General features: G+C 44.3%; 1 protein-coding gene across 1 annotated transcript in view; it reads right to left on the bottom strand.

Moving 5' to 3' along the window:
- Window positions 1-389: 389 nt before the first annotated feature.
- LOC140741074 (1-phosphatidylinositol 4,5-bisphosphate phosphodiesterase delta-3-like) overlaps window positions 390-17,079 on the bottom strand; it is a 61,115-nt gene continuing 44,425 nt past the window's right edge. Inside the window, exons 9-15 of the mRNA XM_073070768.1 lie at window positions 15,946-16,074; window positions 15,139-15,283; window positions 14,397-14,513; window positions 11,745-11,923; window positions 9,278-9,413; window positions 3,884-4,033; window positions 390-3,202 (exon numbers count right to left, since the gene is read on the bottom strand). Of these exons, the coding sequence (XP_072926869.1) occupies window positions 3,114-3,202; window positions 3,884-4,033; window positions 9,278-9,413; window positions 11,745-11,923; window positions 14,397-14,513; window positions 15,139-15,283; window positions 15,946-16,074 (945 nt within the window). The 3' untranslated portion in view covers window positions 390-3,113. The remainder of the gene's footprint in view (window positions 3,203-3,883; window positions 4,034-9,277; window positions 9,414-11,744; window positions 11,924-14,396; window positions 14,514-15,138; window positions 15,284-15,945; window positions 16,075-17,079) is intronic.

The following is a 17,079-nucleotide window of genomic DNA, read 5'->3' as shown; positions in this document are numbered from 1 at the left end:
ACTCTGCATCAGAAAGGTTCTGATGACTTTTCAGCTTTTTTAAAAAAGTAGACCAGCACAACAAAACAATCCGTCCAGCGAAGTAAGGTGAGAATTGGTGTAGTGAGGACTGCAGCCCATCTGTCGGCTTCTTCTTCGGTTCAGATGAAGATCTTCAATACCAGAGGTGAAGGATGTAGTAGATGAGAAGCTACTCAACCTGCACATTATCAACAATGCATCCTTTGGTCACAGCCCATATCTCTACCCACCACCCTCCCAACCTCATACCTGCTGCAGTCAACCCTTTAACTGCATTTTTTGCTGCAATAATTTGATTTGTGTAAAGCTCCTTGCAACTCAACATAGTTGACAAGCATCAAGTACTAACAAACCAAAGGTTTGGTTAATGATAATTTATTTTATAAACAGTATTGCATTCCAGACTGCCACACAGTCTAACTCTGGTTGTATTATTTACATTAATATTGTCTTGTTTTAATTGTTTTTCATAATTTCCTCAACATTTACTTCTTCAACCGCACTTTGCATGTGTCTTCCTGTTATGTACAAATCCACAGTGACCTTTGGATATCTGACCCTTGCTGATGGAGTGTCCTGTCCTCCCTTCACCACACTTTCCAGTCAGGGGTTGCTGAACCAGGGCCGCTTACTGCATCCCCAGCTCCAAGAGCACAAATTCCTGCCACATTCCCTAATATCTGCTCCTTTGGCCATTGACTGACAGCTTAGCACCCACGTTGACCCATCCAAACTACCAGGCAACTCTCCTGCAAAAACAAACCCCAGCTTTCTACCACGTCTGTCATGTTCTGCTCCTGAGGCTATTCAGGAGAACAAGATAAAACCATCACCACCCCCAACTTTCCTTCACATTCCTTCGTAAGCCTCTTCTAAGAACAGCTGCCAATTATGGTTTTAGCATTTTCAATTGACTCCTAGCTGTAAGAACTTTGAGAAGAGGGTGTATATATTTTAGGCAAAGAGGGCCTTCCCTTACATCACTCCCAAATGTCTCAGCTCCTGTCCCATTTCTCCCATATCTGAACTCTGTCCACAAAAGGAAATAGTTTCCTAGTCCTGGAAGGGTTTCAGCCCGAAACGTCAACTGTTCATTTCCCCCATGAATGCTGCCAGATTGACTATGTTCCTGCAGCACTTTGTGTAAATTGCAAAGGAAATTGTTTCCCCAAGTGAATGGGAAAAGGACCAAAGATGAACTGAGGAAGATATTTCCATCCAGTGAGTGGTCATGATCTGACGTGAACACCCTGGGAGGGTGACTGAAGGAGACATAGGCATAGCTTTTCAAAAGCAATTAGAAATGCTCTTAAAAGCACTTGCAAGACTATGGAAAAGCAGAGCTGGGGAAAGGGACTGACTAGATTGTTCTTTCAAGTAGCTTGCATGGTCTTAACCGATTGAATGGCCTCTCCCTGTGCTGTGCCTACATGTCAAATCTCTTACTCATATTAAACACCACCATTAAATCAGCTGTAAAGTTTCCATATTCAAGCAAATTAAAGCTAAATCATTATTACCAGGCCTTCTATTGCTCCATCTGATATCATTCTGGTTGTTTTCTAGTTATTGCAACCAGGTGAAGGTTGGCTGGGAGAAGAGGGATGGGCATTCACTTTTCATGGTTTAACTTGGTATCCTGAAATCAATGAGACTGTGGTTCCCTTAAGCAGAGGATTTTCAAAGTCTGAGCACCCTGTCTCGGGAGGATGGTCATTGCCATTTGAGGAGGTACATCGCTGGCAATGAAGTTTAATTCATTATCACATGTTTCCATTATAAGGAAAGCTTTGTGAAAATAAACTTGGTTCTTTGAGGAAATGCCAGAGGTCTAGGTCTGGTATTCTTACATTAAGAAGTGACTTAAGAACTCTACCCTTTATATCTCAGAAGATGAGGAATAACAGTGGGGAATTTGAAGAAAGAAAGAAAGTTAAGCAAACGTTTCACCAGGGTGACAATATTTTGGATTAAAGGGGAGAAGGGAGAAATTGATGAGTTTCCAGGATGCTTTGTGAATCCTGATTCATGGGGGAATGTGGCCCTGATCCAAAATAACATTAAGGAGGTAATGGAAAGCTCTGGGCGGGGGAAGGCAAAAGGGGAATGTTCTTGGATACATTACTGAAGCAGGCCCCTCAAAACACAACATGGTGGGAGATGGACCAACAAGGAGGTCCTTACATTGGGAGCCGCAAGTCTGCACTGGGGTCAGAGCCTTACACAACACGTTGGGGCTGATGTATTTGACAGATGCTTTGAAACCTTCACCTTGACCTTTAGGATTAGAAGGGGCCCTGGCTGAGAACTCTTGCTCTCAGCTGAGCTTTCTGCCCCACATCTAGCTGAGTCCCACCTTGGCAATTGTCCCCAACTCCAAAATCTCTCAGAGAGAATTGTTCCCTTGCGGTGACAGTGGGGCAGTTTAGGGGACAGAGTGAGGGACAGTGTGTGGGACAGGATGGGGGGGGTAGTTTGTGAGATGAGAGGAGACAGGGTGGGGACAGGCTGCTCAGCTCTCTGGAGATAGGCAGCTTTTAGCTGAAGGTGGAGAGAGGATCCTTGATAGGGAGGGTTTGTGAGCCAGGCCCAATTCAATCACATGACCAGGCCCCAGAGAAAAATGAGGGGTAATGGGGGCATTGGTGGGTCAGGGCAGTCCTACTGGCTGAAGGTGAGAGTGGTGGTACCCCAGGGAGTACAGCCAGTGGCCACACCTGACATCCTCACAGAGGGAGGATCTGATCAAACTCCTGGAGAGACCTGGAAGACCCAGAAATGGGCAAGGTTGTCTTTAACTTTGGGAAATGAGACACAATGCTAGGCATTACTGATCCACCTCCAGTCAGTGCATCCCAGATACGGGAGAGCTTTCAAACTCCACCCACCCACGCAAACAGAACAAGGCCCACTTGCTGCTGTGACCTAACAATGCGGCTCCAGTTCAAAGCCACTACCTGTGTGACTGTTACGATAACCGACTCTATCTCTGTATATACACTGTTGGAAGGTCCCATCATTTTGATTCTAGTTGCCCAGCTCCTGGGAGAACTGAATCAGTTTCTTCAGTCCAGTTGTCAGCTTGGTCCACACTACATGCTCCTAATCCTGACCCGGACAAAGAGAGTGGCAGGAGAGAGGGGTGCCGAGTCCCTGGCCAGCAGGTGGATGTGACGGTAACCTGCAGTGACAAACCAAACATGTTAACTGAGCCATGGCCAAAGGTGACGGGAGAGTGGAAAGGTCACCAACTCTCAGTATGCACCCTCCCTCAACAACACATGTCCCACAGTTGTGATCTGGCCCGAATTCCCCCCAAGGAGAAATTAATGGTGTGGAGCTGGGTCCTTTCCTCTGCAGCTGGGACCAGGAGCCTGGGTGGGTGAGGGTGGCAGTGGCGGGGTGGTTGAGCCAAAGTGAGGGCAAAGTTGGAGATGGGGGAGGGGGGCTTTATGGAGAGTGTGTATGACAAGTGGGTGTGTCAGTGTGCAGTACTGAGGTGAGGGTGGAGAGTGGGTGGAGGTGGGGGTGTGTGTGGCAAGTGTGTGTGTGTGTGTGTGTGTGTGTGTGTGAGGGTGAGCACAGGGTGAGGGTGAGGGTCAAGGCGTGGTTCTGTGATGCGTGGGTAGGGAATGGGAAGGGTGAACAGGTGGGGGAGTGGGTGAGGGCGAGGGTGGCAATTAGTGAGGGTGGAGATTGGGGGTTGAGGGAGAGTGGGGATTTGGAGTTGAGTGTCGAGGGCGAGGGTGGGGTCTGGGATCAAGGGCTAGGGTGGGGATTAGGAGTGAGGGTGGGGATTGGGGTTCGAGGGTGGGGAGAGTGGGCGTGTCAGTGTCTGCAGGAACAGTAGACCACTGCTTACCTTCTTTCATGCTGGTGAACGGGAGGGTGAACTGCCCAATGAAATCGTTGCTGGACGATGAGTCGTAATCCTCAACCAGGAATCGGATCAACGCCAACTCGGGAACGTTGATTGTAAACCGGAGCGCTTCATTCCACACCGGGTTAAAACCTGCAATGCCACAAAGGACACAGAGACTGTTTACTGTTCCAGTTGCAGGTAAGTGAACCACATCAAATTTCATATTGCAGCTCGGGCAAAGTTTTGAGTTCATTTCCGACATCACCTGTAAGGAGTTTGTACATATCTGTGTGTGGGTCTCCTTCAGTGTCCTTTCACAGTACTGGTTGGTAGGTTAATTGGTTCATGTTCATTGGGTTTGACAGGAGTTGTTGGGTGGTGAGGCTCGAAGGGCTAGAAAGGCCTATTCCACGCTATATTGCTAAATACCAGGAACAGTGGTTCAAACGTCCCTTCTGTTGTCATGTGAAAGAGCTCAAGAAGAATGAGGAGCTGACCTCACTGAAAGATATACAGCTCTAACAGGACCTTGCAGGGAGATGTTTCCCTTCATGAGGTGCCCAGGACCGGGGTCAAACACCCAGAGGAGGCCGAAGATTCAGATTGGTGAAAGTACTCCAGAGGGAAAACAGAACATAAAACATTACAGCATAGTACAGGCCCTTCGGCCCACAATGTTGTGCCGACCTTTTAACCTACTTGAAGTTCAATCTAAGCCTTCCCTCCTACATAGCGCTCCATTTTTATCATCTATGTGCCTATCTAAGAGTTTGTTAAAAATCCCAAATATACCTGCCTCTACCACCATTCTATTGTTTGATTACGCATTCTTGGTTTACGTAATTCATTATGGATATAAGAACAAATTACACCACCACGGTCATACGTACACGCGGCACTAAAAAAGAAACTAAGTGGACATGCATCTCCTGGATCCTGTGTTTTTCTTTCGTTTCTAGAGTTACAAAACATAACAGTGGTGACAAAGAAGTGTAAAAATGAATCCAAGACGACTACCTACCTGTTGAACGGCAGCATGTTTTTTTCTTTGGAAGGGGAGAGAGACATGATCAAGTTTTAAAAAATGCAGAAAACAGATGAAATTCACGAGTTCATAAACACTGAGTACTGGCTGATAATAACTATAATTTTTTTAAAAAGCGTTAATGACTGGTTACATCAGAAAGATAGATGCATTTGATTGCACAATAGATAACTGAATGTTATATACTGAACAAATTGAGCAGTATTCTGAAGCAAACGAAATATCCAATAGGAAGTGAATGTCAGTTTTGTTGAGTGCAATAGGTGGAAAAGCATACAGTTTGCTTATAAGTTTAACTGCTCCAACCAAACCAGCCAAGATGACCTTTGCTGCTATCATGATAACATAAAGCAGGAACATTTAGAACCAAAATCATTGTTGATTGTAGAACGCTTTAGGTTTCATAAATGGAATCAAAAGGAAGGGGAGTCCATTTCAGCGTACATGGCTGAACTGAAGAGATTGTCTGAGCATTGTCAGTTCAGTAATGGGCTTGATGATGCGCTGAGAGATCATTTAGTTTGTGGTGCTTACCAGAAAGCATTCAGAAATTGCTCCTAACAGAAGCATAACTCACATTTAAAAGAGCCGTTGAAATTCCTTTATCACTGGAAACAGCAGACAGAGACACAATTGAGTTGCAGTCAGGAATGAAAGTGAACAAAATTGTAACATCTTAACAGAAACCTGTCTGGCTGAACAAATTGTGTTACCATTGTGGCTCACATACACCAGACCAATGCAGATTTAAAGTCAATACTTACAGAAAATGCAACGAAGGAGGACACTTACAAAGAGCATGCTGGGCAGACAAAAATAAATGGACTGCACAGGGAAAAGAAAAAGATTTAAAAAATCAAGTTGCAGTTTCAAAAAGAGCATTAATCTACATGCTGTTGATGAAAACTCTGATAATGACAAGAGTGTCACAGGACTGAGTAGACTTGAGATTTACATTGTGAAAACTAACAACAGACAAGTAAAATAGAACTGAATGGCAAATTAATTAGAATGGAATTGAACGCTGTCTCGGCTGTTTCAGTCATTCCACAAGATGAATTTGAATGACATTTCAAACATACTGGACTGAAGCCTGCAGATATTCAGCTAAGAACTTATACTGGAGAAAAGATAACTCCAGTGGGAATGGCATTTGTAACAGTGAAACACAACAATCAACAAGCCACATTGGGCTTGTACGTGGTAAAAACAGGAGGACCAGCATTGTGGGGCCATGATCGGCTGAGACAGCGACATCTTGATTGGTGATCCATCCACCATTTGCATGTCACATCCCTTGTAACAGAGTCAACTTAGAGCAAATTAAGAAAGATACTGGATGATGTCACAATCGTGTTCAAGGATGGTATTGGGAAACTCAAACATATTAACGGTAAAACAGTGTTAAATGAAAATGCCACACCCAAGTTTTACAAAGCCTGTCTTATACCATTCATGATAAAGTAGCCAGTGAGCAAGATCACATGGAGGCTGAGGAAATTCTTTCCAAGGTTGAGTGGAGCCCATGGGCAATGCCAGTGGTCCTGGTAGCCAAGAAGAATGGGTCTGTCAGGATCTGTGGTGATTTTAAGATCACCGTCAACCCAGTACTGAAAGTAGATGAATACCCTCTGCCCAGGATAGAGGATATTTTTGCAAACCTTTCTGGAGGGAATCACTTTGGCAAAGAGGACTTAGCTGATGCCTGCTGGAGTTGGAAGAAGAGTTCAAAGTGTTTCTCACCATAAACACTCACAAAGGGCTTTACCACTATAATAGGCTTATTTTCGAAGTAGCATCTACACCTGTACTCTGGCAAAAAGCTATGGACCATGTGCTGCGAGACTGCCAGGAGCTCAGTGTTACATCTCCAAAATCTCAACACAGTGTTAAAGTGATTAGAAGATAATGGGCTCACAGCATAATGCAAAAAGTCTGAATTCTTTAAAATGATCATCACATACTGTGGTCACACCATTGATGAACAAGATTTACACAAGTGTGTTGAGAAAATTCAAGCAGTGGTGGATGTCCCAAGGCCAAAGTACATGTCACATTTGCAGTCCTTTTTAGGATTTGTCAATTACCATACAGTTTCCTGTCAAACCTGGCTACTCTGCTCCACTCCTTGAACTCATCATTACAGATTGGCAAGAAATAGCAATGGACAAAGCAGTGTGAGGTGGCTTTCCGAAAGGTGAAGAAGTGGTGACGTCAGACACTGTACTCACACATTATGATCCACATTGTCCACTGAAGCCTACCTGTGACACCTCACCTTATGGTGTCATATCACATGTTAGGAGTGATAGAAGTGAACGCCCCATAAAGTGAAGCCCCTTACTGCTGCAGAGAAAAATGATGCACAGAGAGACAGAGAGGCCTTGAGTCTGGTTTGGGTGTAAAACATTTCAACCAGTACCGGCATATGTTTTTCTTCAATTAGTTTCTGGAGTTACAAAGCATAACATATGGCGCTGGTGGTGCTGTGTTGAAGATCAGCCTTGATCTTATTGAATAGCATGAGTAGCAGGAGGGGCCAAATGGTCTACTCCTTTTAATATATCTTATATTCCTACATATAGGAGAGAAACAGGGCCTTTCCCCATCTCCATGGGGCAAGGGCTTCCAACCCCAGACAGAGGCACAACTAGTTCAGCAGCATGGGGGACATCTCTCTGCTACTCTAGTCACGCCCCATGGTCTCAGGATCTTCCGTTCTGTAAAGCAAAGCTGAACACTGACACCATTCCAACACCAAGTGTGGCCTTCTCACTGTGTGGACACATCTAGACCAGAAAATCCAAAGTGTTTGTGTGTTGATCAGGACCTCATTGGAATCTCAAGGGCAGAAGGATCGGGCTTGGAGAGGACAGCCCTGCTGTATAGAAGAGGTGTGTCAACCTCTTCTCCTCTTCCAGACAATGAGAAACTGCCCTGCACAATCCAAAAGGTTACAGAGAGCTCCATGAGGTTCTAGTTCAACTTAACAGCTACAGGTATGACCAATCAGCTGCTATAAAAGGTAGATTGAAAATAATAGCCCCAATATTTGGAAATATATTGACTACAGCTCTGCCTTTAATACCATCATTCCAAATAAACTGATTCCTAAGCTCCGGAACCTGGGTCTTAGCACTCAGATCTGCAGCTGGATCTTCAACTTCCTCACAGACAGGACCCAGGCTGTAAAAATAGGGGACAAGCTCTCCTCTACAATCACTCTGAGCACCGGTGCCCCACAAGGCTGTGTACTCAGCCCACTGCTGTACTCACTGTACACCCATGATTGTGTAGCCAAGTTTCCATCGAACTCAATATACAAGTTTGCTGATGACACCACAATTGTAGGCCGCATCTTGGGTAATGATGAGTCTGAGTACAGAGAGGAAATTAAGAACCTGGTGGCATGGTGCGAAGACAATAACCTATCCCTCAACGTCAGCAAGATGAAGGAATTGGTTGTTGACTTCAGAAGGAGTAGCGGACCGCACGACCCCATCAACATCGGTGGTGCGCAGGTGGAACAGGTCAAAAGCTTTAAGTTCCTCGGGGTGAATATCACAAATGACCTGACTTGGTCTAGCCAAGCAGAGTCCACTGCCAAGAAGGCCCACCAGCGCCTTTATTTCCTGAGAAAGCTGAAGAAATTTGGCCTGTCCCCTAAAACCCTCACTAATTTTTATAGATGCACCGTAGAAAGCATTCTTCTAGGGTGCATCACAACCTGGTATGGAAGTTGTCCTGTCCAAGACCGGAAGAAGCTGCAGAAGATCGTGAACCTAGCCCAGCACATCACACAAACCAATCTTCCATCCTTGGACTCACTTTACAGCACACGCTGTCGGAGCAGTGCTGCCAGGATAATTAAGGACACGACCCACCCAGCCAACACACTTTTTGTCCCTCTTCCCTCCGGGAGAAGGTTCAGGAGCTTGAAGATTCATACGACCAGATTTGGGAACAGCTTCTTTCCAACTGTGATAAGATTGCTGAACAGATCCTGACCCGGATCTGGGCCTTACCTTCCAAATATCTGGACCTGACTTGCACTACCTTACTTTCCCTTTTCTATTTTCTAATTATGATTTATAATTTAAATTTTTGTTATATTTACTTCAATTTGTACTCCAGGGAGCACAAAGCACAGAATCAAATATCGCTGTGATGATTGTACACTCTAGTATCAATTGTTTGGTTACAATAAAGTAAAGTAAATCCTCAGACACACCACTGACAGTATAAATCTCACCAAAAGAAAACACATGCAGTCCTTCAACCCCCGGAGTCTGCAGCAATCATCAACCACCCATCCTACATTAATCTCACATTATACATCATTATCCTACCGTTATTTTCAATGTGTCTTGTCTTTTTTGTAGCATTATCTTCAGGCACACCATGCACTTCCACACGCACCAGGGGGTCCACGATGGAGTTCTTTTTGTCCTTATTCACTTTAGGAAGTTGCTGAGCTGTAATAACCTGAAGACAAGAGGAACATCAGTTTGTAGGTCTGTAATGTAGCACAGAGTGTATACATAAAGTGTCACGATGTGCGCTGGCAATGTCGGAACCCAAGTGCTGAAAAACGACAGACTCTGATGTAGAGACGCAATGAGAGTTTATTCATGATAATTCCAAAAGAACATCAGTGGCTCAGCCAAGCAACACCACGAGAAGTAAAATTCTCCAACCTAGGACCCCGCTATTAATGCTAAACGGGCATCCACTTAAATAATACAAGTGACATGGAATCCCTGAGCTCATCAAAATAAACCTAACAAGTTTAAACAGAAGATGCTAGGAGACCACATTACAAAGAGCGAGTCACTCAAATAAAAAAAACTAAATAATTAACGACTCAAAACAATATACAACAATTAACTAGTTCAGGTGCTCCAAAACTTCAGAGCCCAACACTTTCTGGCACCTCATACAGGAAGGGAGAGCTCATTACATATTTAGAGCGAGACAGAGAGATAAAGATAGAGAGAAAGAGAGATGGAGGGAGATGGAGAGGGAGAGAGAGAGAGAGACAGAGACAGAGGGAGAGGGAGAAACAGAGGAAGAGACAGAGAGAGGGACAAAGGGAGAGGAAGAAATATGACCATTTACACCAATCCTATGCTGACCCCATTTTATTCTCCACCCCCCCCCCCCACCATTTCCTTCAATGCCCCACAGATTCTGCCCCTCACCCTCATCTACCAAGAAAAAGCCAGAGGTAGAACGTGCAAACTTCACACAGGCTGCACCCAAGGTCAGGATCCAACCAAATTACTGGAACTATGAGACAGCATCTCTACCAGCTGATAGGGCAATTATCTGGCCCCTGTGACAGTGAAACCTGGAAGTCAATTTTCATGTAAGAATAACAGAGGTTATGGTTTCATTGCTGGAAATACCTGAGGCAGCTCCAGATCAGGACACCAGTTACAATGCGCTTGGCAATCCCTCCCACAATACACCTGAGTGACAAGTTGAAAGGTAACGCCCAAGATAGTGCCCAGTGCCTGGAGCCAGGCCTAGACACAAAGGCCCTCTCAGCACTAGACCTTAGGCCCAAAGAATCAGGCACTAGAGTAGTGTATGACTGAATGTGCACTGGGCTTTGGTATCAAAGTTCAATTCCATTTAAGTTCAAGGATAATTTTTGCCCTCTTTGAATTTAAAATTCAATTGCAACCAATTCTTCTTCCAGCCAGTGAAATATAAAAAGGTTTAAGAAAAGACTAAGCAACACTGGGAGGCGATGAGTTTATGAGAACTATGACTTGCAGATGAAAGGTGTAAAACATAGCTAACATGTACCAGTCGGACTTGGCACCGAGGGAAGAATCCAGTCACTGTTTTACTTGGAACAGTCTAATTATTGTGCTGTACTTATGTGAAAGCCTATTTATCAGTACGCTATGGGGAATTCCATTGCTATTATACTGGAGTGAAAGTCCAATTGTCTCCAACTGAATCAAACATTCAATTGGCAGAAGTGTCCCTTGCTTTGTAAACTGGAGTAAACATCCAATTTATTTTATATGCTGAAGTCAATAATTAATTCTGCCACAATGGAAGGATAAACAAAAATCAAAAACTTCAGATGCTGGAAATTTGAAATAAGAACTAAAAATCACTTTGAAGTTGCAGAGTATTTTTATTGTATTTCCTCATTCCTGTGAATGTCTGCAAAAAAGTGAAATTCAAAGTTGCATATGGTCACACGTTGATAATAAATTAACTTTGAAATTTTGAACTTTAAGTGACGGGTGGGAGTTAAGTTGTCTGTGTTAGTCTACTGTGATCTGTCTGTCTGTGTTCCCTTACAGTGTTATAAAGAAGTCCAACTTAAGCTTGGAGAACAGCTTCTGCATATTTTTTGTTTTTACTTTCACCATCCCTCCCTCCCTCTCCCTCCTCTCTCCCCACTCTGTCTCTTACCGCCTCTATCCCTCCACCACTCTCCTTTCCACCACCCTCTCCTTCACTCCTCTCTCCTTCCCTCCCCATTTCTTCTCCCCATCCCCCTCTCCTCCCTTCCCCACTCTCTCTTTCCTGCCCCCACTCTCCCTCTCTCTCTCTCTCTCTCTCTCTCTCTCTCTCCTCCCTCCCACCACACTCCTTCACTCTCCTCACCATGGAAAACTGGCCTCACCGATCATCCGATCAGAGTTGTTCCCTCTGACCTATCCATTGCCCTCACCCTTTCTGCAGCTTAAGCCTAACAGTGCAAAGATGGTCAACTCTTGAATTGAAAAGATGGATTGGAACTGATCTATTTGAAGCCCATAGAGCTCTGGGTACAAGGAAACAGCTTACATCGATGATCAGTTGCTTCCTGTCGAGGCCTGGCCCTTCCATGGGCCGTGAAGGGTCAAACTGAATGTTCCTGTTCCTCATGAAGCTGGGCTTCAGGATGTAACCCGACCGACCGTTCTGTCGAAACTTCCCTTTGTTCAGATCCATCTCCACTCCGGCTTTCTGGAAGTTTAGGGCCACTGCAGGGGATAAATAACAGTTATTAGTATGCAGAGGTGAAATAAGCAAATTTTCATTGGATCCTTTACAAAATTAGACATGTTTTGTTTGACATTACATATATTTTATAATAAATTCTGCTCTTGGTTGTTAATCTGGATGAAGCACCCTCGTCAACAGTTTAAAAAGCAGACAGCATAGAAACAGGCCTTTCAGCCCACCAAACCACATGCATGCCGATCATTAACCCTACCCCTCATGCACTGATTCCACTTACCAACGCTTGGCCAAAGTTTTCTATGCCCTGGTGTAGCACCTGCACACTTCACTCACATACTGCACGCGCACGCATGCACACCTACTGATCTATTAGCCCGGTGCCCTGAAACAGGACTCGAACCTACAGTCTTCCACCTTGGAGACAGGGTTATCAACTGAGGCAAGCTGATGGCAGTGCATATAGACTATGAATCCTGGGTAGAACTCTCATTGTCCTTCATGGAGAATAGATATGGCTAAACCAAAATGTTGTCAAAGGGAAAACCCAGCTGTAGAATGGGACGATGAGTTTCATTCCGAAAGCTCAGGAAAGGTCTGAATGCTGTATAGAAACATAGAAACATAGAAAATAGGTGCAGGTGTAGGCCATTCGGCCCTTCGAACCTGCACCGCCATTCAGTATGATCATGGCTGATCATCCAACTCAGAACCCTGTACCTGCTTTCTCTCCATACCCCCTGATCCCTTTAGCCACAAGGGCCATATCTAACTTCCTCTTAAATGTAGCCAATGAACCGGCCTCAACTGTTTCCTGTGGCAGAGAATTCCACAGCTAACACCGCCGCCCAGCTTCGTGTCATCTGCAAACTTGGAGATGCTGCATTTAATTCCCTCATCTAAATCATTAATATATATTGTAAACAACTGGGGTCCCAGCACTGAGCCTTGCGGTACCCCACTAGTCACTGCCTGCCATTCTGAAAAGGTCCCGTTTACTCCCACTCTTTGCTTCCTGTCTGCCAACCAATTCTCTATCCACATCAATACCATACCCCCAATACCGTGTGCTTTAAGTTTGCACACTAATCTCCTGTGTGGGACCTTGTCAAAAGCCTTTTGAAAATCCAAATATACCACATCCACTGGCTCTCCCCTATCCACTCTACTAGCTACATCTTCAAAAAATTCTATAAGATTCGTCAGACATGATTTTCCTTTCACAAATCCATGCTGACTTTGTCCAATGATTTCACCTCTTTCCAAATGTGCTGTTATCACATCTTTGATAACCGACTCTAGCATTTTCCCCAGACTAACCGGTCTATAATTCCCTGGTTTTTCTCTCCCTCCTTTTTTAAAAAGTGGGGTTACATTAGCCACCCTCCAATCCTCAGGAACTAATCCAGAATCTAAGGAGTTTTGAAAAATTATCACTAATGCATCCACTATTTCTTGTGCTACTTCCTTAAGCACTCTGGGATGCAGACCATCTGGCCCTGGGGATTTATGTGCCTTTAATCCCTTCAATTTACCTAACACCACTTCCCTACTAACATGTATTTCCCTCAGTTCCTCCATCTCACTGGACCCTCGGTCCCTTACTATTTCCGGAAGATTATTTATGTCCTCCTTAGTGAAGACAGAACCAAAGTAGTTATTCAATTGGTCTGCCATGTCCTTGTTCCCTATGATCAATTCACCTGTTTCTGACTGTAAAGGACCTACATTTGTCTTGACCAATCTTTTTCTTTTCACATATCTATAAAAGCTTTTACAGTCAGTTTTTATGTTCCCTGCCAGCTTTCTCTCATAATCTTTTTTCCCTTTCCTAATTAAGCCCTTTGTCCTCCTCTGCTGGTCTCTGAATTTCTCCCAGTCCTCAGGTGTGCCGCTTTTTTTTGCTAATTTATATGTTTCTTCTTTGGACTTGATACTATCCCTAATTTCCCTTGTCAGCCACGGGTGCACTACCTTCCCTGGTTTATTCTTTTGCCAAACTGGGATGAACAATTGCTGTAGTTCATCCATGCGATCTTTAAATGCTTGCCATTGCATATCCACCGTCAACCCTTTAAGTATCATTTGCCAGTCTATCTTAGCTAATTCATGTCTCATACCTTCAAAGTTACCCTTCTTTAAGTTCAGAACTTTTGTTTCTGAATTAACTATGTCACTCTCCATCTTAATGAAGAATTCCACCATATTATGGTCACTCTTACCCAAGGGGCCTTGCACAACAAGATTGCTAACTTGATGTATACTATAACTTGATGTTATTATAAGAAGGTGGTAAGGTTGATATTATACCCCTGATGACCTGTTGAAATGTGATTGCTTGGGAAGTTGTGGGAACACAAAGCGGTGACATCCTATGGGGTATTTGACAGCTAGCATTTGCTGAAGTTTCATTTCACTGTGTAGCACCGATTATCTCCAGATCTGCAGGGCTTCTTATACAAGAATAGGATACACAGGAGAAAAGGAAAGTCTGACCCAGTTGACAGCCGCCATTCCACATCTCCTGAGGGTTGAAGTTGGACGAATCGACTCGGGAACCCAGCGGGTAAACCTTGGAAAGCTGCAAGGTGTTGTGGGCAACAAAACTGAACCCTAGGAAAAGAGGAAAAAGACCTTCAGAGCGGTGTGTGAGAATGATTATGATAATATCTGACAGACACTGCTGAGACTTGAAGTGGTTTTGCCAGATAGTTTGCATAATGGACAACATCTGAGCACAGTGGCCAGGTCACATAATATGGCTGCAGTTATAAGAGAAGCAATACCAGCATAGACATTTGCAAAACAAGGCCAGCCCCTGGATTTGGATGTAGTGGTTAGCATTCCCCAATCGTAGCCAACCCTTGCTTAATGGTATTGGTCCATGGCATGAAAAAGGTTGGAAGCCCCTGTCCTACACAAATGTCCAAGGATTAATTCTTTTGGCGGCACATCCCTTGAGATACCAGCTACTGTATATTTCAAACACAATGAATATTTAGTTCACTGAATGTCAGATTGTGGGCTCAAAGTAAAATTTTGTTCTACGTTCTTGGCAAAAATGGAATCTCAGTTGCCCTTGTCCAGTCTGGTTTCCATCTGACTCCAGACCAAGAGCAATGGAGCTAAGTCCCTGTGAGAGGAGCTGACAGCACAATGGAAGACAGCTCAGGCCCTCATTCCAAAGCAATGGGCGGTGACAGTCATATCCTGGAAGGCAGTTGGAAGTGAGACTCACCATTTTCAGCAATCAACCTCTTGGCCTTGGTTTCAGAGAAGGAGGATGTCTCGTGAGGAGCCTGCCTGCTCCAGGTCTGCTCAAAGCTCTGGAAATGGGTACTCTGACAATAAATCACCAGATCCGATAGCTCCTTTGTGAGTTTCTGCAAAATTAATGAAGTTTCTCTTGAACCTGGCAAGAGGTCCACTTTCACAGTCCATCTGTAAGACAGCATCTAACCAACGCAATAAGGAATTCAGAAGACACGGAGTGGTGTGGCGAATTTAAGAGGAAGCTGGATAACTGTGAGGTGGATACATTAACAGTGTGAGAGGATGCAAACACTGACACAGCCCACTTGGACCAAATCCTTTGCTGCAGACACCGATTTATTTATAAGTTGTGGTGTAGTTGAGAATGCTTATTGTTTTAGGAAGACGTTTTAGTATAAAGATACTTTATTTCTTGAGCTACAATGCAGAGTAGGCCCTTCTGGCCCTTTGAGCTGTGCTGCTCAGCCATCCCCCAATTTAACCCCAGCCTAATCACGGGACAATTTACAATGACCAACTAACCTACCAACTGGAACGTCTTTGGACTGTGGGAGGAAATTGGAGCACCCGGAGGAAACCCACATGGTCACGGGGAGAACAGGCAGCAGCAAGAAATGAACCCTGGTCACTGGTACTGTAAAGCACTCCACTAACCACTACGCTACCAGACTGCCTCAGTGTCTGAAGAACATCATATACAGTATCATCTGCCTATCTATGCAAGGGTCTCCTCATTCTCCCCCACCCTCTGCCACAAAGTATTGCACTTTACCTTTTTGTTCTTCTTTTCATTTTTCACATTCTCTTCTTCACAATCATCTCCTGCTTCCTCCTGCTGCACTGCAGCGGGCCCAGAGATCCTCAGTTTCTTCCCCTTTATTAGAATCTTCCGCTTGAGCTCCTTGCAAAGGAACAGCATTGAATTGTGACTCCGTGTGATGACTGCTGCGTAATCTGGAGAACTCTGATTACAGACGTGGGTTCGGTATATACCAACCAGCAGCAAGTGCAGGACATTTATGGCTCCATCAACCTGCTCCACCATTTAATAAGTTTATGTCTGATCCTATATTAACAAACTCCATATTCTGGAAATCTTTCACCCCCTCACTTATTCAAAAGCCTGTCTACCTCTGTCTTAAAAATAGTAGTCAAAGACTTTGCTTCTACTGCCCTTTGAAGAAGGGACTTCCAAAGACACGTGACACTGAGAAAAAAATGGTCTCATTTCTGCCTTAAGTGACTAAAGAGTGATCTTATTTTTAACAATATCCCCTAGCTCTAGGTCATCTGTAAAGCTTTGCTGAAAAGCTACTCAGGATCATATACGCTCCCTGTACCTAACGGCGTGGCCACTGAGTGTATGTTCGTGGTCTTCAGCTGCTGTAGCCCATCCACTTCGAGCTTCAACGTGTTATACATTCATAGATACTCCTCTGCACATTGTAACATCTGGTTACTTGAGTTACTGTCACCTTCCCGTCCACTTGAACCAGTCTGACCATTCTCCTCTGACCTCTCTCACTAACAAGGTGTTTTGTCCACAGAACTGCTGCTACTGGATTCTCTTCGTTTTTCACACCATTCTCTGTAAATTCTAGAGACTGTTCTGCATCAAAATCCCAGGAGATCAGCAGCTTCTGAGATACTCAAACCACCCTGCCTGGCACCAAGAATCATTCCAAAGTCAAAGTCACTTAGATCACATTTCTTCTGCTGTCTGGTCTGAACAACAACTGAACCTATTGACTATGTCTGTGTACTTTTATACATACAGTTGCTGCCACCTGATTGGCTGATTAGATATTTGCATTGACCTGCAAATGTGCAGGTGTACTTCATAAAGTGGACACTGACTGCAAGATTCCATCAAGTTCTCCCTCATTCTTCTAATCTTCTGTGGACA

The sequence above is a fragment of the Hemitrygon akajei genome, chromosome 18 (assembly GCF_048418815.1).
Source record: "Hemitrygon akajei chromosome 18, sHemAka1.3, whole genome shotgun sequence".
In the NCBI taxonomy this organism is placed as follows: Eukaryota; Metazoa; Chordata; class Chondrichthyes; order Myliobatiformes; family Dasyatidae; genus Hemitrygon; species Hemitrygon akajei.
This window is presented reverse-complemented; position numbering and strand designations above follow the sequence as displayed.